Source organism: Stegostoma tigrinum, chromosome 1 (assembly GCF_030684315.1).
Source record: "Stegostoma tigrinum isolate sSteTig4 chromosome 1, sSteTig4.hap1, whole genome shotgun sequence".
Classification (NCBI taxonomy): domain Eukaryota; kingdom Metazoa; phylum Chordata; class Chondrichthyes; order Orectolobiformes; family Stegostomatidae; genus Stegostoma; species Stegostoma tigrinum.
This window is the reverse complement of record NC_081354.1, coordinates 82,540,414-82,564,251: the sequence shown is the minus strand read 5'-3', so window position 1 is coordinate 82,564,251 and position 23,838 is coordinate 82,540,414. Positions and strand designations below refer to the sequence as shown.

Genomic DNA, 23,838 nt, shown 5'->3' with positions numbered 1-23,838 from the left:
AACATGTAAGCTGTCCACTACTGTTCCAACATGCAAATGCACCTTTGTTTGTTTGATTTCAGTTCACTTTTCGTGTTGGTGAATAAAGGTGAATGTTTTAAACTGAAACCTTCCCTATTTTTGAACGCATGATAAGATGTTGGTCTGTACTGGGCATTATGGAAAGAGTTGTAGAGATTTAGAAGGTTGGTCGATGGTTTGTCACTAAGGACAGGTAAGTTGGGTGGCCTGGTGCTTAAACAATTATTGTGGTAGGATTGTGAATTTTTGTGTGCAAAGATGTGTCAGCACTGCCAACTACATGGCATGAGAATGTTGTTTTGTGGCTGCAGTGCTACTGCATTGATGGTTAAGGGGAATTTCGGACAGCCAACACTTGCCCAGGTGTATAGCTTGAGGTCAAAGATGACACCAGTGCCAGGGATCCTGGGATAACTTACAGTGATAAGTACTTCACTCGAGGGCGAGTAGGAGGAAAATCCAGTTAACATCAGGCGAGAGGGATGTCATAGGGTCATTGCATCTAATTACTGAGTTGAGTTTGGGATGATAGCTTGAGAAAACTCACTTGGCCTTTTGGAAAGAAATCCTCCATTAAAGTCAATTAAAATAATATTTAGCCCATTACAAGTAATATTTAGCTCATAGTTTGGGAATCCATGGGAATTGCAGAATTAGAATGTGACCATTTAAGCCTGAGATGAGCAGGAATATCTCTGAGGGTTGTGAACCACTTGGCTTCTTTTCCTCACAACTTGCAGAGATTGGGTATTGAATATATTTAAGGCAGATACAGAATTTTGGATCTAAATCTAGTAATATGTACCCCTGACTATGTAGAAACCAGAAGATTTGGGACTCAATTATTAATGGGGCCAAGGGTTTTTGGAACAGGCCAGAAAATGGAGCCAAGATCAGATCATCCATGATCTTATTGACTGGTAGAGTGGGCATGAAGGATAGTGTGGCTTTTTAAAAATATTCTTTCCTGGTTTATGAATAGTTGTGGAAACATCAGTGGACAAGCTAGCTGCTGTCCATTTTCCTGGAAAAATAGTGTATGATTCAGTTAAACAACTATCACTCTTCTGAACAAGTAATTTCCTTTATGAGGTGAAAGTGAGAGACCATAAATGGAAGTCACAAATTATTTGGAACCTTTTCTTAAACAAGAGGATGGTTCAAATGACAAACTTCCTACTGTTAGGAGCTCAGACAAAAAGTATAGAAATGTATAAGGGGAACCTGGATAAATACATGACGAAGTAAGTAATAGACTGCTACACAAATAGTTAGATGGAGAGGGATAGGAGGAAGCTTAGGTGAAGTAGAAGTGGCAGTCTAGACTAGTTGGGGTGAGTAGCCTTTTTCTGTACAATTCCTTTTCTGTAATTCTAAGCAATTGCTTTTACTTTTCCACAGATAAAAGTGGGAGGTATACTTAATTCTGTTGAAGCCGCTCAATATCTAATCAACAACAATGGTACCGACATTGTGAAGCAGGTAATGCTTTCATAGACTTCTATAAAATGCATTTTGTACATAGTAAAAGAACCAATTGCTTTATATTCTCATATTTTTAATACACTCTATCACAACAATGACTACAATTCAAGAGTACCTCATTGGCTGTAAAACACTTTGGGGCATCCTGAAGTCATGAAAGGCATCTATATCAGGTCACAAGATATTTCTTTGAGGGTTCCTCTTGAGGGCAATTTTTCAAGGGCTACATTGTAGTTTTGAGGGCAACTTCACACTCTCACTAAGTTCCTGATTAGGTAATGAAGTCACATAATAACATCCTTATATTTGTGTTGATATATGGAGCATTTGGACTCACAGAGAAACGGAATTCAAAGAATACTATCTGACCTGAAGTAAACTTAAAACTACAACACACAGGGAAAGCATTAATTACCTCGATACAACAGCATTTAAATTGGTCCAAACAACTAGCATAAATTGCCACCAAAGATTTATTTTCAAATTGACTGACTTACACTTCTACACACAAAAACCATCACCCTAAGCACATATTTCATTTTTTTTCCAGGCTCACACAGACAAAGCTAGAATATTTTAACCAGCCAGTTACTAGCTCTGTTACTGCATCTCAGATCGAAATTTAACAGTTGATAATGTTCATTGCAAAGATATCCATTTCATTTTTTTTTTCTCATAGTAGCTCCCTAACATATGTTGTATTAAGGTGCATTAGGGTTAGGGTTACTGATTTATATCCACTGACTTCATTAGCTCAGAGATACCTGGTTTCCTTAATTCTTAGTTAGCTGCATTTTATTTTGTTAATAGATTTGAAACTGTTCACATTTTTGCAGGATCTCTCTGTTTTTCTTGCCCTTACACCCTCCATCTACTCATCCCTTGTTGTCTCCCTATCTCTCCCACCCTTATTGCTGTCCTCTTTCTCTCCCACCCACACTGCAGCCTCTCAATCTTCACCACTTCCCTTGCAGTCTCCCCATATCCCCCTAAGCATCTTGCTGTTACCTACAACCACCCCACCCCTCCAGCCTCCTTTCAATTACCCTGTCTCCCACTCCTGGTCTACTTATGGATTTCCTGTTTATCTCTGACCACTTAAAGTCCCCCGGCTCGCTAGCATCCCTCTCTATCTCCCAAACCATTTCTCAACACCTTTATCTGCCCCTGACCTGCTTGCAGTTTATCTCTAGCTAACCTACTTGAAAGCTCTCTGTTTCTCCTTTGTAAGGCCCCTGTCTCCCTACAGTGCTTTATGGCTCCCCTGTCTATTCATAGCCCTCTTGAGGCCCCAATTTCCCGAAATCCACATTACAGCTCTCCATTTAGCACTCACTACATTGCTGTCACCTGTATCTTCACATTGCTCTTCTGCTTCACCCCATCTCTCCCCCTGTTTCCTTTGTGTTCCCTCCCACACTTACTGCCATTTCTCCACAGCCTCCTTGTTGTTGCACCTATGATATGTGGGAACTAGAGGATGTCAGTGGGTGCACAGTGACTGGTAGTAGCAAATGTTGGCTGCTCAAGATTCTTCAGCTCAGAGTTGATGAGTTGAAGTTTGAGCTTCAGACACTGAGATGCATTATAGAGGGGACTGTTTTGGGGGCAGTCACAGCCCTTAGATTAAGGGCTACTGACTTCTTTCAGTGGTCTATATTTCCCTGTTTTCTCTCTGCTTTCCTTTATAAATAATAACATAAGAACATAAGATCTAGGAGCAGGAGTAGGCCATCTGGCCCCTCGAGCCTGCCCGCCATTTAGTAAGATCATGTCTGGTCTTTTTGAGACTCACCTCCACTTACCCGCCCACTCACTATAACCCTTAATTCCTTTACTGTTCAAAAATTTATCTAGCCTTGCCTTAAAAACATTCAGTGAGGTAGCTTCAACCACTTCACTGGGCAGGGAATTCCATAAATTCACAACACTTTGGCTAAAGAAGTTCCTCCTGACCTCAGTCCTACACCTGCTTCCCTTTGTTTTGAGGCAATGCCCTCTAGTCCTAGTTTCACCTGCTAGCCGAAACAACCTCCCTGCCTCCACCTTATCTATTCCCTTCATAATCTTATGTGTTTCTATAAGATCTCCCCTCATTCTTCTGAATTCCAATGAGTATAATCCCAGTCTACTCAGTCTCTCCTCATAATCCAATCCTCTCAACTCTGGAATCAACCGAGTGAATCACCTCTGCATCCCCTTTAGTGCTAGTATATCTCTTCTCAAGTAAGATCAAAACTGCACACAATACTCCAGGTGTGGCTTCACCAGAACCCTATACAGCTGCAGCATAGCCTCCCTGTTTTTAAACTCCATCCCTTGAGCAATGGCAGACAAAATTCCATTTACCTTTTTAATTGCTTGCTGCACCTGCAATCCCACCTTCAGCGATTCATGCACAAGGACACCCAAGTCCTTCTGCAGAGCAGCGTGCTGCAATTTTTTCCATTTAAAATATAGTCCATTTTGCTGTTATTCCTACCAAAATGGATGACCTCACACTTATCAACACTTATGGGATTATATTAGCAGTAGAAACATTCCAGATTAAAGAATTTTGGAAAATGGACACGAATGCATCCACTATAGTCTATGGCCACTTCCTTAAACATTCTGCGTTGTAGATTATCAGGCCCTGGGTACTTATCAGTGTTCAATCCCATCAATTTCTTCAACATAATTTCTCTACTAATACAGATTGGCTTCAGCTCCTTCCTCTTGCTAAACCCTGTGTTCCCCAATATTTCTGGTACATTTTCATGTCCTCTTTTTTGAAGGCAGAAGCGAAGTATGAATTTAACTCATCTGCCATTTTTTTGTTCTCCACTTTGAATTCCCCAATTCCATTATTGCTTGGATAGGGCAGTTACAGATGAGATGTTTCCCTGGTTGGGTAGTCTAGAATCCAGGGGACACAATTTAAAAATTAGGGGGAAGTTTTTTAGGGCCAAGATGAGGAGAATTTATTTTGCTCAGAGGGTTGTGAATCCTTGGAATTCTCGACTCAAATGGACTGCGGAAGCTAGACCTCGATTTCTGTTATGTAGGTTACCAGTATGGTAAATAATTATGTGGATTATGTGGTGAAATTGCATTGAAGTGTTTGATCATCCAAGATCAAAAAAACGCAAAGGGCTGAATGGCCTAATCCTGTACCTGTATTTCTAATTTAGTTCAAGAGCTTTTCAAAGGAATGCTAACTGAAGTCAAAGAACATAGAACATTACAGCGCAGTACAGACCCTTTGGCCCTCAATGTTGCGTCAACCTGTGAAACCAATCTAACGCCCATCAAACCTACACTATTCCATCGTCATCCATATGTTTATCCAATGACCATTAAAATGCCCTTAAAGTTGGTGAGTCTACTACTGTTGCAGGCAGGGCATTCCACACCCTTACTACTCTCTGAGTAAAGAACCCACCTCTGACATCTATCCTGTATCTATCACCCCTCAGTTTAAAGCTGTGTCCCCTCGTGCTAGCCATCACCATCCGAGGAAAAAGGCTCTCACTGTCCACCCTATCTAATCCTCTGATCATCCAAAACGGGCTCAGAAACCATAACCACGCTCCCCTACATCAAAGACATTTCTGAAATGACTGCCAGACTACTCGGACCCCTTGACATCAGGGTAGCCCACAAACCCACCAACAGACTAAAACAGCAGCTAATGAACTTAAAAGACCCTATACAGACAACAAATAAAACGAACGTCATCTACAAAATACCTTGCAAGAACTGTGACAAACACTACATTGGACAAACTGGCAGGAAGCTAGCCACCAGGATACATGAACATCAACTAGCCACAAAACGACATGACCCACTATCACTCGTATCCTTACATACAGATAAGGAAGGACACTACTTTGATTGGGACAACACAACCATCCTAGGACAAGCCAAACAGAGACATGCACAAGAATTCCTAGAAGCATGGCATTCCAACCGGAACTCCATCAACAAACACATTGACTTGGAGCCAATCTACCATCCCCTGAGAAAAAGAACAGGAAATGATATCACCAACCCAAGGAAACCTAACCAGATAAATAGAAAGCGGGACATAACACCAGCGCTTCGTCGGAGGCTCACTGATGATGTTACCTAGAATGGTGACGAAACGTCTGAAAACTAACCTTCCAGCTCAGTGAGCAAACTCACATCCAGAACCTCAACCTGAGCTATAAATCTTCTCAAAACTCGCTAGCATCTTGTATGTCTCTATTAAGTCGCCTCTTAACTTTATTCTCTCTAACAAAAACAGCCTCAAGTCCCTCAGCCTTTCCTCATAAGACCTTCCCTCCATACCAGGCAACATCCTGGTAAATCTCCTCTGCACCCTTTCCAGTGCTTCCACATCCTTCCTTTAATGCGGCAGCCGGAACCGTACGCAATACTCCAAGTGTGGCCGCACCAGAGTTTTGTACAGCTGCAACACCACCTCATGGCTCCGAAATTCAATCCCTCTACCAATAAAACCTAACACACTGTACACCTTCCTAACAACCCTATCAACCTGGATGGCAACTTTCAGGGATCTATGCACACGGATACCGAGATCTCTCTGCTCATCCACACTACTAAGAATCTTACCATTTGCCCAGTAATTTGTATTCCTTTTACTCCTTCCAAAGTGAATTGCCTCATGCTTTTCCGCATTAATCTCCAAATGCCACCTCTCAACCCAGCTCTGCAGCTTATCAATGTCCCTCTGTAACTTGCAACACCCTTCCGCACTGACTACAACTCCACCGACTTTAGTGGTCATTCACAAATTTACTAACCCATCCTTCTATGCCCTCATCCAGGTAATTTATAAAAATGACAAACAGCAGTGGCCACAAAACAGATCCTTGCAGTACACCACTAGTAAGTGAACTCCAGGATGAACATTTCGCATCAATCACCACCGTCTGTCTTCCTACAGCTAGCCAATTCCTGATCCAAACCGCTAAATCACCCTCAATCCCATGACTCCGTATTTTCTGCAATAGCCTACCGTGGGGAACCTTATCAAACAATTTATTGAAATCCAAAGACACCACATCAACTGTTTTATCCTCATCGAACTGTTTGGTCACCTTCTCAAAGAACTCAATAAGGTTTGTGAGGCACGACCTACCCTTCACAAAATTGAGTTGACTGTCCCTAATCAAATTATTCCTTTCTAGATGATTATAAATTCTATCTCTTATAATCCTTTCCAACACTTTACCCATAACCGAAGTAAGGCTTACTGTTCTATAATTACCAGGGTTGCCTCTACTCCCCTTCTTGAACAAGGGGACAACATTTGCTATGCTCCAGTCTTCTGGCACTATTCCTGTAGACAATGACGACATAAAGATCAAAGCCAAAGGCTCTGCAATCTCCTCCCTAGCTTCCCGGTGAATCCTAGGTTAAATCCCATATGGCCCCGGGACTTATTTATTTTCACACTTTCCAGAATTGCTAATACCTCCTCCTTATGAACCTTAATCCTGTCTTGTCTAATAGCCTGTATCTCAGTATTCTCCTCAACAGCACTGTCTTTTTCCTGTGTGAATGCTGATGAAAAATATTACTTTAGTGCCTCTCCTAACTCCTCGGACTCCATGCACAACTTCCCATACTGTCCTTGACTGGCCCTAATCTTACTCTAGTTATTCTTTTATTCCTTACATACCTATAGAAAGTTTTAGGGTTTTCCTTGATCCTACCTGCCAAAAACTTCTCATGCCCCCTCCTGGCTCTTTTTAGCTCTCTCTTTAGATCCCTGCTGGCTAGCTTGTAACTCTCGAGCACCCTAACTGAGCCTTCATGCTCATCTTTATATAAGCCTCCTTCTTCGTCTTGACAAGAGATTCAACTTCTTCTGTTTCCTAGTAAAGGAAGTTTTTCAGATCAGTTAACAAAATAAGTTAACTTAGTTTAAGAGTTGCAGTCTGTGAAAACTTTCAGAACAGGTGTTAGAACCCTGATTATTATTTACAGTTGAGAAAGTCTAAGAGTTCAGTGTCAAAGAAAAGGCTTCACAACTCACAGAACCAGAACTGAGAAGTACAGTCTGGTCAAGTGGACAGATTTGGTAGGGAAATGAATTAACTGTGGCTTTTGATTAACTGTAAAAGTGGTGGTGTTACTAAATAGATGGGATTTTGTTTTGGTGCATGTTTTGAAATCTGTCGAATGATCATATGTAGATAGTCTGGTTTGAGTTATTTTACCTTTTTTTGTGGACTAACCTTTTTTTGTTAAAATCAAATCTGCAGCCTCCTGTGGTTATGTTTCATTGATAAAATATGTCTTAATCTGAGATCTGACATGAACAGTGGTGACATCAATTGGGATCATTACAGTCTATAAAGACAAATCTTCCTTTCATGTAATGAAGGCATTTTTAAAAATGCATTTGTTTCCTAGGAAATGTATAATTACTGCGAGACTGTAGTTGGCTACATTACTGAATATTCAGAGTGGATCGAGGATGCTGTGAGTATTGTTATGTTTGTGTTACATTTGTGGAAAGTTTATCTTTTTTCAAATAGATTTGATTTGTGTTTGCTAGCCCCTCATAAGTTACCAATTTCGTGTGATTCTAATTCACTAGCGCTGAATTACATAAGGTAACCTATTTCAAAATACTTTTTTGTGTGACAAGGATCAAAACAGGATTGGTCAGAATCATTTTGTAAGTTTATTTATTCACAATGACTTTATTTCTCATTAGTAGTTTTAATTTCTTTTTTTTGTTTTTATCTCTTGTTTCTGTCATGTCATTAACAATCTTGCCATTTTTATTATTTTTACCTATTCCATCAACTTTTTATTGTTATTTCCATTGTAGCTGATGCTCCCATATGTTTTGATTAAACCTGTTTGTGGGGAAAATTTTGGTGCAGATTGTGGGACTGGAGTAGAAAATGGATGCAATAGGGTAGGAGATGTAATGTGCAATTAATTGTTCAATGACACTGTGAAGCCAAGGATGCCTGATGCTCCTGGCACATTAGGGAAGTTATTTTTAAAGTTTTATACTTAAAAAGGTCTCTTGTTGGTAGCAGAGATAATGGGAACTGCAGATGCTGGAGAATCCAAGATAATAAAGTGTGAAGCTGGATGAACACAGCAGGCCAAGCAGCATCTCAGGAGCACAAAAGCTGACGTTTCGGGCCTAGACCCTTCATCAGAGAGGGGGATGGGGTGAGGGTTCTGGAATAAATAGGGAGAGAGGTTGAGGCGGACTGAAGATGGAGAGAAAAGAAGATAGGTGGAGATGAGAGTATAGGTGGGGAGGTGGGGAGGGGATTGGTCAGTCCAGGGAAGGCGGACAGGTCAAGGAGGTGGGATGAGGTTAGTAGGTAGGAGATGGAGGTGCGGCTTGGGGTGGGAGGAAGGGATGGGTGAGAGGAAGAACAGGTTAGGGAGGCAGAGACAGGCTGGACTGGTTTTGGGATGCAGTGGGTGGAGGGGAAGAGCTGGGCTGGTTGTGTGGTGCAGTGGGGGGAGGGGACGAACTGGGCTGGTTTTGGGATGCGGTGGGGGAAGGGGAGATTTTGAAGCTGGTGAAATCCACATTGATACCATTGGGCTGCAGGGTTCCCAAGCGGAATATGAGTTGCTGTTCCTGCAACCTTCGGGTGGCATCATTGTGGCACTGCAGGAGGCCCATGATGGACATGTCATCTAAAGAATGGGAAGGGGAGTGGTAATGGTTTGCGACTGGGAGGTGCAGTTGTTTATTGCGAACCGAGCGGAGGTGTTCTGCAAAGCGGTCCCCAAGCCTCCGCTTGGTTTCCCCAATGTAGAGGAAGACACACCGCGTACAATGGATGCAATATACCACATTGGCAGATGTTCAGATGAACCTCTGCTTAATATGGAAAGTCATCTTGGGGCCTGGGATAGGGATGAGGGAGGAAGTGTGGGGACAAGTGTAGCATTTCCTGCGGTTGCAGGGGAAGGTGCCGGGTGTGGTGGTGTTGGAGGGCAGTGTGGAGCGAACAAGGGAGTCACGGAGAGAGTGGTCTCTCTGGAAAGCAGACAAGGGCGGGGATGGAAAAATGTCTTGGGTGGTGGGGTCAGATTGTAGATGGCGGAAGTGTCGGAGGATGATGCGTTGCATCCAGAGGTTGGTGGGGTGGTGTGTGAGAACGAGGGGGATCCTCTTTGGGCAGTTGTGGCGGGGGCAGGGTGTGAGGGAGGTGTTGCGGGAGACGCGGTCAAGAGCGTTCTCGACCACAGTGGGGGGAAAGTCCCGGTCCTTGAAGAACTTGGACATCTGGGATGTGCGGGAGTGGAATGTCTTATTGTGGGAGCAGATGTGGCGGAGGCGGAGGCGGAGGAATTGGGAATAGGGGATGGAATTTTTGCAGGAGGGTGGGTGGGAGGAGGTGTATTCTAGGTAGCTGTGGGAGTCGGTGGGCTTGAAATGGACATCAGTTACAAGCTGGTTGCCTGAGATGGAGACTGACAGGTCCGGGAAGGTGAGGGATGTGTTGGAGATGGCCCAGGTGAACTGAAGTTTGGGGTGGAAGGTGTTGGTGAAGTGGATGAACTGTTCGAGCTCCTCTGGGGAGCAAGAGGCGGCGCCGATACAGTCATCAATGTAACGGAGGAAGAAGTGGGGTTTGGGGCCTGTGTAGGTGCAGAAGAGGGACTGTTCCAAGTAACCTACAAAGAGGCAGGCATAGCTGGGGTCCATGTGGGTGCCCATGGCCACCCCCTCTTGTTGGTAGCCTCAGCTTCCACTGAGGGATCCTGACTGCAGCAGACCAGGCTTCTGCTGTTGATCCTGCTGGGAATAAACTGTCAAAAAAAAACACTGTAAAACTGTGAAATGAGTGTATTCATCATACTGGAGCTCCGTTTGCCGGTACACAAGGCAGATCAGCCAAGTTTGTATAATTTCCTAGGTTAACTGGTTTTTCCTCAGGCCTGGGTTCTGATGAGAATCCTGTATGGATTAATCCCAGCTCCCCTTAATCAGAATCAAATTTTCATCAGAGCTGAACACATTTACTTAGATTAGATTAGATTGCAGACAGTGTGGAAACAGGCCCTTCGGCCCAACAGGTCCACACCACCCCTTGGAGCATCCCACCCAGACCCATCCCCCTATAACCCACACGTCCCTGCACACTACAGGCAATTTAGCATGGCCGATCCACCTAGCCTGCGCATCTTTCGACTGTGGGAGGAAACTGGATCACCCGGAGGAAACTCACGCAGACACGGGGAGAATGTGCAAACTCCGCACAGACAGTTACCCGAGGCTGGAATCGAACCCGGGTCCCTGGCGCTGTGAGGCTGTAGGGCTAACCACTGAGCGACCGTGCCGCCCGTATGTTATACTGTTTTATGCAGTCACTGAGAACACCTGAAAAATGGCCCAATCTCACATCTGGTTGGATATTTTTGACACATCCTCTGGATGTGTGACATTGCTGTCTAAAATTGGCCCGCTTTGTGTCCATTTTACAATAGGAAAATGGGCACAAGTTCTTCTGTATTAAATCACGCCATAGACTTGCTTCCCTAGCTAAGCTTTTCTAGTACAGCTAAGACATTGATATCCACAGACAATGTACACAAGGCAGATCAGCCCAGTTTGTATAATTTCCTAGGTTTACTGGTTTTTCCTCAGGCCTGGATTCTGATGAGAATCCTGTATGGATTAATCCCAGCTCCCCTTAATCAGAATCAAATTTCCATCAGAGCTGAGCACATTTACTTAGATTAGATTAGATTCCCAACAGTGTGGAAACAGGCCCTTCGGCCCAACAAGTCCACACTGCCCCTTGGACCATCCCACCCAGACCCATCCCCCTATAACCCACACACCCCTGAACACTTCGGGCAGTTTACCATGGCCGATCCACCTAGCCTGCACATCTTTCAACTGTGGGAGGAAACTGGAGCACCTAGCTAAGCCTTTCTAGTACAGCTAAAACACTGATATCCATAGACAATGTGGAAAATTGTCCAATATATGTACTGTCTATAAAAACAGGACAAATGTAACTTGCATAATTACTGCCCCAACAGTTGACTCTTGATTACTTGCAGAATGCTGGAAGTGGGTGTCATTACTGCTGTCAAGTGGTGCTTGCTCAGCAATAACCATCTCACTGACAGTCATAGGGGTTCCACTATGGCCACTTAGATCAGACTTTATTAACCTTGATCCAGACTAGAAACTGAACTGGATGAGCCACATTAATACTGCAATTATAATAAAGGATCAGAGGCCGTAAATTCTGTGTAACTCATATCCTAATATTTTAAAGCTTGTCCTCATTCTACAATGCATAGGTCAGGAGTGTTACGCAATGCTTTCTACTTACCTGGATTGGATGAGGGCAGCTCCAACAGCACTAAAGAATACCAACACTATCTTGGAAAGAATCAAGTGAGATGAGGGCTCCAAGACAGGATCACTTGGAGTAGCTAGTGAAGTGAGGACCCAGAAACAGACAGATCAGTGGTGGACCTTCTGGATTTGGGAGAGCTTGGACCTGCATGGGAACACATTCTGGGACTGTGAATAAAGTGGGCCGAGGCTCAGCGCTTTTCTTTTCTTTCTGGTGTGGGAGGAGATGGATCTGCATAGGAGCATATTTTATGGCTCTGAATAAAGAGAACTGTGGCTCAGCACCTTTCTGTTAGCCTCTGGGGTTGACAGGATTTGAAGGACTATGGGATCCCTGAACTGAACTGCTTGGCTGAGTTTGAAAAAAAGTATGGGAATGCCACCACTGGAAAGTGTGAGTCAATGGGTTTGAGCAGTTGCTATTAAGATTGTGTTTCAATCCCAAAAATTTAGAAAAATGTAAATTTCTCAAAAAGCATAGAGAAGTAAAGAATTTATAGGCACAGGAGCCGAAGTATTTTGACAATAAATATGCTAATTTACAATTCAGAGTTAGTAACACAAGAAACTTAGTTATTATGTTTTCCTTGCCTTATACTTTGGTAAAGAGTAATATAATTTAACGTACTGTGCATTGCATTGCCTGCAGTAATGTAGGAAGTCTTAGATGCTGCTGGCAGTCTGGATGACCACATCTGCAACAAGTGTCACCAGTTTGATCAGCTTGAGTGCTTGATATTGGAGCTTGAGCATTGGATGGAGACACAGTGTGCATCTGTGAGGCTGAAGATTATGTGGAGAACATGTTTTTAGATGCAGTCACTCCACAGCATAAGAAAGTGAAGTCAGGGATGGAATGGATGACCATCAGTCAGAAGAAGGATAGCAAAGCCCCAGACTGCATTTCAGTCGAAACAGTTTTTATGTGTTGGAAGTGCAACCAGAGTCCAGCTCCACCAATGGGGAGAAAAAAAAAGAGATGAACATAGAAACAGGATTAGGCCATTCAGCCCTTCGAGCCTGTTCTGCCATTCAGTGAGATCATGCTGATATGTAGCCTAACTCCATATAATTGCCTTTAGTCCATATCTCTTAATTCCTTTGCTTAACAAATGTATCTATCTCAGATTTAAAATTAACAACTGATCTAACATCCACTGTCATTTGTGGAAGAGATTTCCAAACATCTACAATTATTTGTGTGTAGAAGTGCTTTCTAACATCTGTCCTGATCGGTCTGGCCCTAAATTTTAGACTATGTCCCCTAATTCTATAGTCTCTAACCTGTGGAAGTTTATTATTTTATCAGTTATCAGTTTATCTTTATCTACTGTCTTCTCCAGTTATTATGTTGAAGACTTGACCAGATTTCCCTTACTCGTCAAAATTCTCTAGAAATCAGGCCTAATTTTATAATCTTTCCTAAGAATTTAACCCTGAAGTCCAGATATCATTCATGTAAACCTGCATTAAGAGCTCCTGCAGCTGCAGACATGACTCCAGGATTGTGTAGTGCCCCATCAAGGCCAGAATCAATGATGTCACTGAATTGCTGCAGGGGATTCTGAACAGGGAGGGCAAATTGTCACAGGAGGTGGTTCACATTGGTGCCAATAATGTAGACATAAAGAAGAGTGAGATCTTGCAACAAGAATTTAGGGAGCCAGATAGCAAATTGAGAAGCAAAGTTTGTAGTCTCCGAATTACTCCCCATGTCATATGCTGGTGAGTATAAGAGTGAATGGATCAAGCAGATGAATGCATGGCCAAAGAGGTGCCTCCAGGAGGGTTTGTGATCATGGATCACTGGGCCCATTTCTGAGGAGATTGGGATCTGCGCAAGTCAGATGGGTTGCACTTGAACCATGACCAAATCCTTGCAGCTGTTGTGTGTGTATGGTGGGTTGATAAAATCCAAAGGCATTTTATAAGTGAAGTAGGGGTGAAAGGATAACCAGGCAAAGAGTAAGGCCCCTAGGAACCAAAGTGGGAAAGAACTAGAAGATGTAGATGAGGTTTAAATGAATATTTTGCACGCTTATTGATTATAGAGAAAAACAATGTAGGTATAGAAATAAAGGAGTGCTGTGGTATATTTGAACAAATTACAGCTTATGCATGAAGGTATAAGTGGTTTTAGCCGGTTTAAAATTCAATAAGTCCTCAACTCCAGATGAGATGTATGCCAGGTGTGGGAGGCACATTCATTTTCAAATTCTCTATGGCCACAGGAGGGGTGCTAGAGGACGGAAGATTATTCAAAAGAGTGGTAGAGATAACCCAGAGAAAAATAGGTCAATGAATCTAACATCAGTTGTAGGCAAATGCTTGGAAAAGAATTTAATGGACAGTATTAATCTCCACTTGGAGAGGCATGAACTAATCAAGAATAGTCAGCATGGTCTGGTCAGCGTGGAGATCATGTCTGACTGGTTTGATTGAGTTTTTTTGAAGAGGCTACTAGGTATGTAGAGTAGTGCCATTGATGAGTCGACACTGAATTTGGCAAAGCTTTTGTCAAGGTGTTGTATAGGAGACTGGTCAAGAAGGTTAAAGCCCATGAAATTCAGTGCAATATGCGAAACAAATTCCAAAACTTAGTGGCAGGAGGCATAGTGTAATGGTCAAAGGTTATAATTGTGACTGAAAGCCTGTGTCCAGTGCAGGATTTGGTGTTGTGTCCCTTGATGGTAGTATAAGTTAATGAACTAGATACAAATGCAGGAGATATGATCAGTAAGTTTGCAGATTAAGTTAAATTTGGCAGTGCAGTAGACAGCAAGGAGGAAAGCTTTAGACTATAGGATGATATAGACCGGCTGGTCAGGTTGGCAGAACAGTGCCAAATGGAATTTAATCCACAAAAATGCGAGGCAATGCATTTTCTGAATTCCAACAGGGCAAGGAAGTGTATAACATGTGGTAGGACCCTAGGAAATACAGGGTTCACCCTCTGCAAACAAATTTAATGCCTGGAATGCTCCACATGGAAGTCAGGATGGGTACCTGGGGATTTTGGCTCGCTGCCAGCTCAGAAGAGCCTCCAAGTTGCTCAACATACAACTGCATCTATGGGCATAGTCAATGGCCATAAACCACACACAACTCTTGTTCAAGGTCTTTGGCATCTGAGATTGATTGAATCCTTATAGCACCTCTTAAACCCCCTTGTAGGACAGTTAGGAAGTATAGACCTGCACTCCAGGACATGGCAACAACTAGTATTGAAAGGCAACTGAAAAGACACTTTATGTGCAGGAGCAGGTTCCCACCTCCCAAAATGGGCCACATGCATCTCAGGAAAGCTCACTGCTCTTTTAGCACCTATCTGTGTCCTCATAGTGTTCCTGCTTTGCCGTTCCTTGCCATGCAAAATTATGCATCACACAGTCTTGGAGCTTGCCTTGCCAATGAGCATTCCTCAGCCGGTGGTAGATATCTTGGTCCACAGCAGAATTAAATGTCAATCTCATTATATGCGCCAGCAGTGTACACAGGGAACAAACAGCATGCACAGTCAGCAGGTAGCCATGTTTCATAGCTTTAGCGACATAGCGCTCATTGAGGTCCATGGAGGCACCCAGTAGTCAGGAGGTCCTAGCACAATAAGTTGAGGGCAGTCTCTAATACCAGTCCAAGGGATTGCCATGGTCAAACATCTGGTCGGGATGTTCTCGGTGAGAGGATCAGTACCTCTGTAGGTCAGGATGTGGGTCACTGACAGTCCTGTGGCTCCATAGTGGCTAGTCCAGAGGTAGGACTAATGCATTTGGGAAAATGTACAGCCAGCAGTAAGGGCACTTTGCAACCAGGGCTATCCAATTATTTTGCTCAAAGGGGCAGGCCTTGGTCACGCCATCATCTCCATCTAGAAAGATTAGTGGAAAGGAAGGTATGATGGACAAGGGAGCCATGCTGTCTGCAGGGAGACTTAGGAGCCTATTCATGGAGACTGGGGACTGCAGGCTGGAGGATGACAGTTGTGAAAGGAGCAACTATATTTGTAAGGGAGAGATGTGGTAAAGCATAGGCAGGAATGGGGTAATATGGAAGGGGTCTTCAAATGTGGTCAGGAACACCCTGGCTTTAAGGAAGTGGGAGCATAGAGGAGCAATGTATGACTATACCTGGCCTGGTCACCTCATATGCCAGGGGCTGTGAGGAAATGATTGTTAGGTGCAGGCTCATTTGGTGATGTGGGGAAGTATGAAGCTTTTGCAATTCACAGGAAGAGCTGTGAGGAAGGAGATCTGGATATCTAGGCTTCACTGACACAGAGACAGAATGTAGAAACCACTGCCTGAAGACCTTTCACTGTCACTTTCCATCGTGCGGGAAATCAGAGCTATGCAATGGGAATGAAAATGACTGTGACCACATTCAGAGTGTGCAGGGTAAATGTCTCAACCTGTGAGGGAGAGGGTTGGAGAACCCATCATTGTGAGGCTCTTCAGAGAGCAAGAACATTACACACATACTCATGCACTGTGCAGAAACTAGCCTATGGCTTCCCTAATCCCTAGCAAAGCAAATAAGTTGGTTCTCTGTGTTCTGTGCTTCCCCTTGCCCCACATATTGCAGACCACTGCATTCAGTCCAATGCCTTTGTGCACAGAGACTGGGAAGAAATGGAGATGTTTGACCATGAGGGGTAATGCTGAAAACAGAAAACATTGCCCTATTTACATCGTGTTCATCTTGCTTCCAAAGGCTGCAGAAGGCTCTTAACATTGACTATGGTAAATAGTGTATGGACATGAAGTTATGCTTCGGGCTGACTGAGTTGTATTTGGGGCTACGCAAGGAGTCAAAACAAACACATGTATTGTAAAACAACTAAAATAACATACAGTGCAAACAATGCTACTTTTTATACTGTGCACTGTCTCCTAGGCCACCAAAGTGTCCTCAAAAGGTTTGTTTTTTTCCTTCCCTCCACCGCATCACATTATTGTCCTAAGTTCTACAGCTGCGATGGAGGTAGCCTGCTTGGCAATGGAACCTTTTGCCCCTGGAATTTTGGTGAGGTGGTCATATCTAGTCTATTCTGACATACTGAGGATATTTTTGCCAGAGCAAGTGGACCTTCCTTGACTTGAGTATGTTTGAGTGAAACAAAAGAGGGTGGCCCAGCTGTTAGTGCTGGTGCAGGTGGTTGAAAGTTGGTGAGGTCTCCTGAACAAGTGAGTATGCTGCATCGAGGCCATGCAGGGTTAGTCTAGTGGGAGGTTGATGAGGAAATACAGGCAAATGAAAAAAGATGTTGCAGGTGATAGAGTGGCAGAACATGAGACTTGGTGGAAGGTGGGTGCCATGGAAGAGTTAGTGTGAGGTAGCAGACTCAGTGGGAGGTAATGGCCTAGTGATATTATTACTGGATTGTTAATCCAGAGACCCAAGTAATGTTCTGGTGATAATAAAATGTGAGGCTGGATGAACACAGCAGGCCAAGCAGCATCTCAGGAGCACAAAAGCTGACGTTTCGGGCCTAGACCCTTCTGAGATGCTGCTTGGCCTGCTGTGTTCATCCAGCCTCACATTTTATTATCTTGGAATCTCCAGCATCTGCAGTTCCCATTATCTCTAATGTTCTGGTGACCTAGGTTTGAATCCTGCTACCGCAGATGGTGGAATTTGAATTCATTAAAAATCTGGAGTTAAGAGTGTAATGACTACCATGAATCTATTGTCGATTGTCAGAAAACCCTATCTAGTTCACTAATGCCATCCTCACCTGGCCTAGCCTACATGTGATTCCACAGACTCCAAACCCACAGAAATTTGGCTGACTCTTGACTGCCCTCAGGGCAATTAGAGATGGGCTATAAATAGTCGCCTAACCAGTGATGCTCACATCCTGTGAATTAATACAAAAGAGACAAAAGTATGACATTACCCCGATGGAACAGAGTGGGTTACTGATCTTCTTGCAACTTTGCTGGACATTCCACCAGATATGGAGACGGCAGTGACCTGGGTGTTGACCTTGAAATAGGCCGCACTAGTCTGCTGGCATGCAATGCTCCTGTTCATTACCTGGTCCACCAGGACTTCATGTGAGAGAATAATTTTCCCTTGTCTGATGTCTTTTCCATGAATGTCTGTCATTGAGCAGGGCAGCTTCAGACACCAGTGTTCATCCAGATGTTCAGTGGCCTTTTCAAAATGGCACTGGCAGCAGGGATGCATGCTTTTTGATGGATATCCAGGCAGTATAGCCTGTGGGATTAGAATTAGAATCAGGCAATAGGAATGCCATGGGACACAATTTGCTGATAATGTGGTGAGTTTGGTAAGGCATGACACGAAAGTTCGCTAGACCTTGCAGCAAGAAACTCCCCAATGAAACTCAACAAACTGAGAGCTGAAAAAACTTAAGTCTCAGTTCTATATCTCTATAACTGTCCAGAACAAAACAAATGCTTAATATGCCTGCCATTCACCATCTTAAATATTTACATGCTCCACTAGCAAAGCTTAGTGTGTGCCATGTGCAAGACATCTGCAGCAATTCATGGCTCTTTCAACAGCATATTCCAAACAAGCAACCTCTATCATTAAGAAGCAAATTCATGGGAACAATGCCACCTACAGGTTCCCCTCTGAACCACATGCCATACTGACCTCCAACTTTCTTGCTGTTCCTTTGTTGTCATGAGTCAAAATTCTGGGTCTTACTTCCTAACAACACTATGGGTGTACCTGCTACTCAGTCTACAGCCGTTCAGAAAAGCAGCTCACCACCATCTTCTCAAAGGAAATTAAGGGATAGACAATAACTGCTGGCTTAGCTAGTGATGTCCACATCCTATGAACAATTAAAGTGAATAATTAGCATTAAACAGCAGTCAATTTTTCTTCATAAAATATATTTTGCTTACTTTTGCAGATGAACAATGAAGTTGCGGTCTGTAAGCCAATTGCTAATGCTGTGGATGCATCTGATATGATACTGTGCGGTTTTATAGTGGATTCGCTGGTAAGAATATTTCCACCAATTGTGTGATGCAATACTGCTTTTTTTACGTTATGTTTAGTTAAGCTTTTGACTGAATGACTGATTTCATTATCTTCTTTTCTCATGGCTTACTTTAGAATGGTTTTTGGTTCAGCCTTGGATGCTGCACAGTATTTTTAATACCAAGTATTATAATTGCTGTGAAACTGGCCAAATTCTATCGGCGGATGGATACAGAGGATGTATATGATGAGTGAGTAGATCTTAAAACAAAGTCTGTACTGGTTTCTGAATGTTCCCATAGTTTTTGTATATTTTTGAAACACAAGGAATTCTTAACACCTAATTGTCATTAGTAATTCTTCTGAAAACACAGGCCTTGATTTGATAGCATTTATAAACAAAATCAGGTTTTCAAATAATTTTTCATTTCAATTTGGAGCTGATTGGAGGAAAGTCAGTATTGGGGAAAGATGCACAACATGCACCTCAGTATATTACAAGAAACAAATTTGTTTCCCAAATTTCAATCTGTTGTGAAAACGTACCGACGGAACACACATTTCTATAGCTACTCTCAATGAACTTAGTGTTCCTTTTGCCAGTTTCATAGATTGGGTCACATAGGTCAAACATCATTGTCCACGAAGAGCTGACTAGCAAGTTTGCTAATGATTTGCAACTCTAAGTTTGAACTGACAAGACTTTTTCCTTGTGTTGAACAAACATAGTGGTCTTTCCCGACATTGTATTCTCCCACTTGATTCTTTATAGTCTTTTGTTTCTCTGAAGATTTTCCCTGCTATATCTTTGTACATAGAGGATAGAACTAAATTTTGCTGTTCGTTTTCTATTTGTCTCTAAATCCTGTATGTTCCTTTTCTTCTCTACAGTTCCTCTGTCTCAGGGACTTGGCATTTTACTTTGTGATAACCATTGATACCCTTTCCACAATTTTTCAGTTTTTTTTTAAATGATCATTATTGCTATTGCTCTTAATCAATATTGCACGCAGAGAAATATTGTCATATCTCCATTGTAATTCCAATTTTTAAAAAAAATCATAAAATTCACATGTGGAATATAAAATTTGCACATTGATATTGTCCTCAGCAAAATATGTGCTGCTTTTAATATTTCCTGTGCATTTTAACAGTATTCTCATTTCTTGTATTTCTGTAGTGTTGAGAATACCCCATGAAAACGTAAGAAATTATTTTAATAATGAGTGACTTTGGGGGTTAAGTTTGTAAATCTGACAAGGTAATAGGCTGTAAAGCAAGTTATATTTGTGTGTTATTATCAACACCTGGGTGAAACTATATTTATATGTATAAATAGAATAATTTGAATAACACTTAATGGTCACAATTTTTAGAGTGAAAGAAATCAACGAAAAATATTATTTGCGTAACTGCTTTGAATTATTTGCTTACAAGATAGATTAAGCTGTATATATACATTAACATTGGTATTATAAAATAGCCCTCAATATAAGTTGCTGCAGTGCACCTAATGTCTACTTAGATACCTTTTAGCATAGGATTATATTGCAGATCCAGAATTGGAAGATGTATAATTTAGTTTTGTTTTGAGTTGAATGTGAAATAACTAGCAACATAACAAGTTTCATTTTCAGGTGTGACAACATCTGTGGAGAGAAAGAGTTCACGTTTTGAGTCCATTCTGAAAAGGTCATTTTGGATTTAAAACATTAAGGTCTGTTTCTTTCTCCACACATGCTGTCAGATCTGCTGACATTCTCCAACATTTTCAGATTCAATTTTTCTGCATTCACAATATTTTGCTTTTATTTGAGATTTTGTTTTTCATTTTGCTTCATTTATTTCTTAAAAAAACGTCATTGAAAACCTAAGACTTTTTTTTCTGCTTACCCATATAGCGTAAACATTTTGTTGCAGCCTGGAAATTGGTAGTAATGGTTATCATAATGAGCATTCACTACACAAAGTCCAATGTTAGTAAGGTAAATTACCTTATAATGCACCTATGCATGGCAGTGCTTTTTCCAAAAGGTATTTTGTCTGTAATTACTTAAAATATGTCCCTCCTGAAGCTAATTACTGAAAATCTCTTAACTTTGCATGCTCCTTTAAAATTAACCAGCATGAGTATGTTGTGTGTACATTCATAAATATCTGTTCATTCAATTTACTGTGCTCCATAGCAATTGAAAATGTTTAGCTTTTATTAGGTATTGCATAAATGCAACTTTAGACCATGCAGAAATTCTCAATGTTCAAAGTCACATCTCTCAATATTAATTTATTTTTGCAACTAATGTTATTTTGTCTTTCACTCTGGAAAGGTTATAAATTTCTAATTTTGTTCAATATTTCAGAATCCATAATTTCATGAAAATAATCCGAAAGATTGTAATATGGTGATTGCTTTGGATTAGGTTGAATGCTTTTCTCATAAATAAAGGCTGACTAATTTTACTATATTCACGGGAGGAGTGGTATAAAATTTAAAATGGACAATGGTTTATTAACAAAAGCAGAAAGTGTTGAAGAAACTCAGCAGGTCTCACAGTATCTTTGGAGAGAAAACAAAGTTAATGTTTCAAGTCCAGTGACCCTTCATCTGATGAAGTGTTACTGGTGTTTAAGCATTAACTCTGCTTGCCGTTCCACAGAAAGTGCCAGACCTTCGGAGTTTCTCCCGTATGTTCTGTTTTTCACTTCAGGTTTCCAGCACCCACAGTTATTTGTTCTTTTTTATTGGATCATTAAGTTGTCCTCCACAACCATGTAATACAGATACATTATAGTCTCTAAGAAATATTTTCAGGGAATATCCTAAAATCTTTGAATTGGGCTGGTTATAAATCCACACATTTTTTTTTAAAAAAGTTATTACAATCAGGTTGAGTAATCCTTATTTTAATGCATCTGCTTTTCCACTATCAGCACAGTGAAGGTCTGGGTAAATCAGGACTCATGCAGCTGGAAATTCAAACCAATGAATTGTGAGGAAACAACATGGTATATTCCAGGTTACAGCTGGAACCAATGTTTATACACTATAATACCCTTGTCATTACAGAGTTCCATATCACAAGCATAACTTGCTAAGCCCAACAACCAACAGGCTCAGTCTGTGCCTGTATACGGAGACAAAAGTAAATTTCCAATTAATGTCCATTACCTGCATAGAATTAAATATATTTAATATCAAGTTAACAAATTTCATTTTCTCTTCAAATTACAACTTGTGGCCTGGATATTCTTATGGCTGGAGATTTGTTAAGAGTAGTATAAATTAGAGGTGCATTTGTGAAATTCTGGATGAATCTGATTCCGTGGGAAATGTCTGGGAAGTTGAATGCCAAAGGCCAATTGTCTTCATTCTGGAGCCCTCCAAAAGAGCAGATTAAAGATAAAGAGCTGAATCCTATACTTTTTCAGGACGTGTCGAATTTGGTTGAGTGATTATATCTGTGAGGCTACATGAGTTTCTTCACTGTTCCTTCCCAAAATCACTGCATTAATTAACATTTCAGCCATTATGGTGAGTATCAAGTCTGATTTTCACCCCACCTTACGATGCATCATTTGTGGAGCAGCTGGTCATTGACCAAAAGTCCCAGAATTGACCAGCATCTTTGACGCTGGCACCATTTCAACATTGTGCACTCAGATAAATACTATCAGTCAAGAGCTGCCCTGCACAGTTTCTGGCATTTGTCCTGGACATGGCCAAAAGTGGGAAATTAGCACCCTACTTTAAAGGCATGTCCTAGAGGTCCAACTGGACGAGATGCATGGCATCCATTTTCCCCAGGGTTGAGGCCATGACACCAGACTATGCCTGCCTGGAATAAGATTGACATGGGCTTAGAGCAGCCTCAGCAGCCTGGAAGAATGCCAAGCACTGTAGGAAGAAGGTCAATGTTCTCCTCCACACTGCCAGTGCAAGTGCAACCATCTTCTCTCCAATACTTCCATTCACTGTGTCTCTACCACTGTACCCATCTCCTGTCAAGGCTCATGTTCTCAGTCTCACGATTGCCTGCAATATCTTCCCCACTCACTGTCACCCGCATGAACTTGCAATGCCACTAACTCCGAATGCTATCTGCACTGCCTTCTCACTCTCATGGGACATCTCCCTGCCTGCACCAAAATGACAACTGCGCTACCCAGTTTCATCTCCTAAAATACCTTCAGGTCTTTCATTAGGAGATCTACAGCTCACAATAGGCCAGAAAGAGTCAAGATGAGTGGTGCACTGCATGTCATTCAGCCCTTTACCCTTTAAGAGGACAGCAATTCTTCCTTTTTATTCACTCGTGAAATGTAGACATCACTGGCTGGCCAGCATTTATTGCTTGTTCCAAGTTACCCTGGAAAAGATGGTGATAAACTGCCTTCTTGAACCGCTGCGGTCCATGTGCTATAGGTTGTTCTACAATGCTCTTAGGGAAGGAATTCCAAGATCTTCCAAGTGACAGTGAAGGAATGAAGCAATATATCTCCAAGTCAGGATGGCGAGTGGCTTGGAAGGGAACTTGAAGGTGGCAGTGTTCTCATGTATTTGTTGCCCTTATCCTTCTAGATGGAAGTGATTGTGGGTTTTGAAGGTTCTGTCTTAGGATCTTTAGTGAATTTCTGCATTACATCTTATAGATAGTACACACTGCTGCTACTAAGTGTTGATGGTAGAGGGGAGGGATGCTTGTGGATGTAGTGTCAATTAAGTGTGCTGCTTTGTCCTGGATGGTGTTAAGCTTCTTAAGTATTGTTGGAGTTGCACTTATTCAGGCAAATGGGGAGTATTCCAACACACTCCTGACCTGTGCCATGTCGATGGTGGAAAAGCTTTGGAGAATTAGGAAATTAGTTACTCATCGTAGTATTCCTAGTCACTGATCTGCTCTTGTAGTTTATGTCGGAAGTCCAGTTGAGTTTCTGGTTATAGGTAACCACCAGGATGTTGATATTGGAAACTTTGGTGCTGGTAACACCATTGAACGTCAAGGGATAATGATAAG

General features: G+C 42.0%; 1 protein-coding gene across 18 annotated transcripts in view; it reads left to right on the top strand.

Moving 5' to 3' along the window:
• Positions 1-23,838, top strand: part of LOC125458783 (prominin-1-A-like) — a 240,952-nt gene that overhangs the window by 193,465 nt on the left and 23,649 nt on the right. For 15 of the 18 annotated variants that reach the window (XR_009445857.1, XM_059646712.1, XM_059646723.1 and 12 more), the window contains 4 exons: positions 1,423-1,503; positions 7,915-7,983; positions 18,753-18,842; positions 18,959-19,074. Coding sequence is in view for 16 of the 18 variants with exons in the window: in XM_059646712.1 (XP_059502695.1) it covers positions 1,423-1,503; positions 7,915-7,983; positions 18,753-18,842; positions 18,959-19,074 (356 nt within the window). In the remaining 2 variants the exon portion in view is untranslated. Of the gene's footprint in view, positions 1-1,422; positions 1,504-7,914; positions 7,984-18,752; positions 18,843-18,958; positions 19,079-20,724; positions 20,809-23,838 lie in introns of those variants that run through there. The other 3 variants (XM_059646735.1, XM_059646734.1, XR_009445860.1) reach the window with 2 other exon arrangements.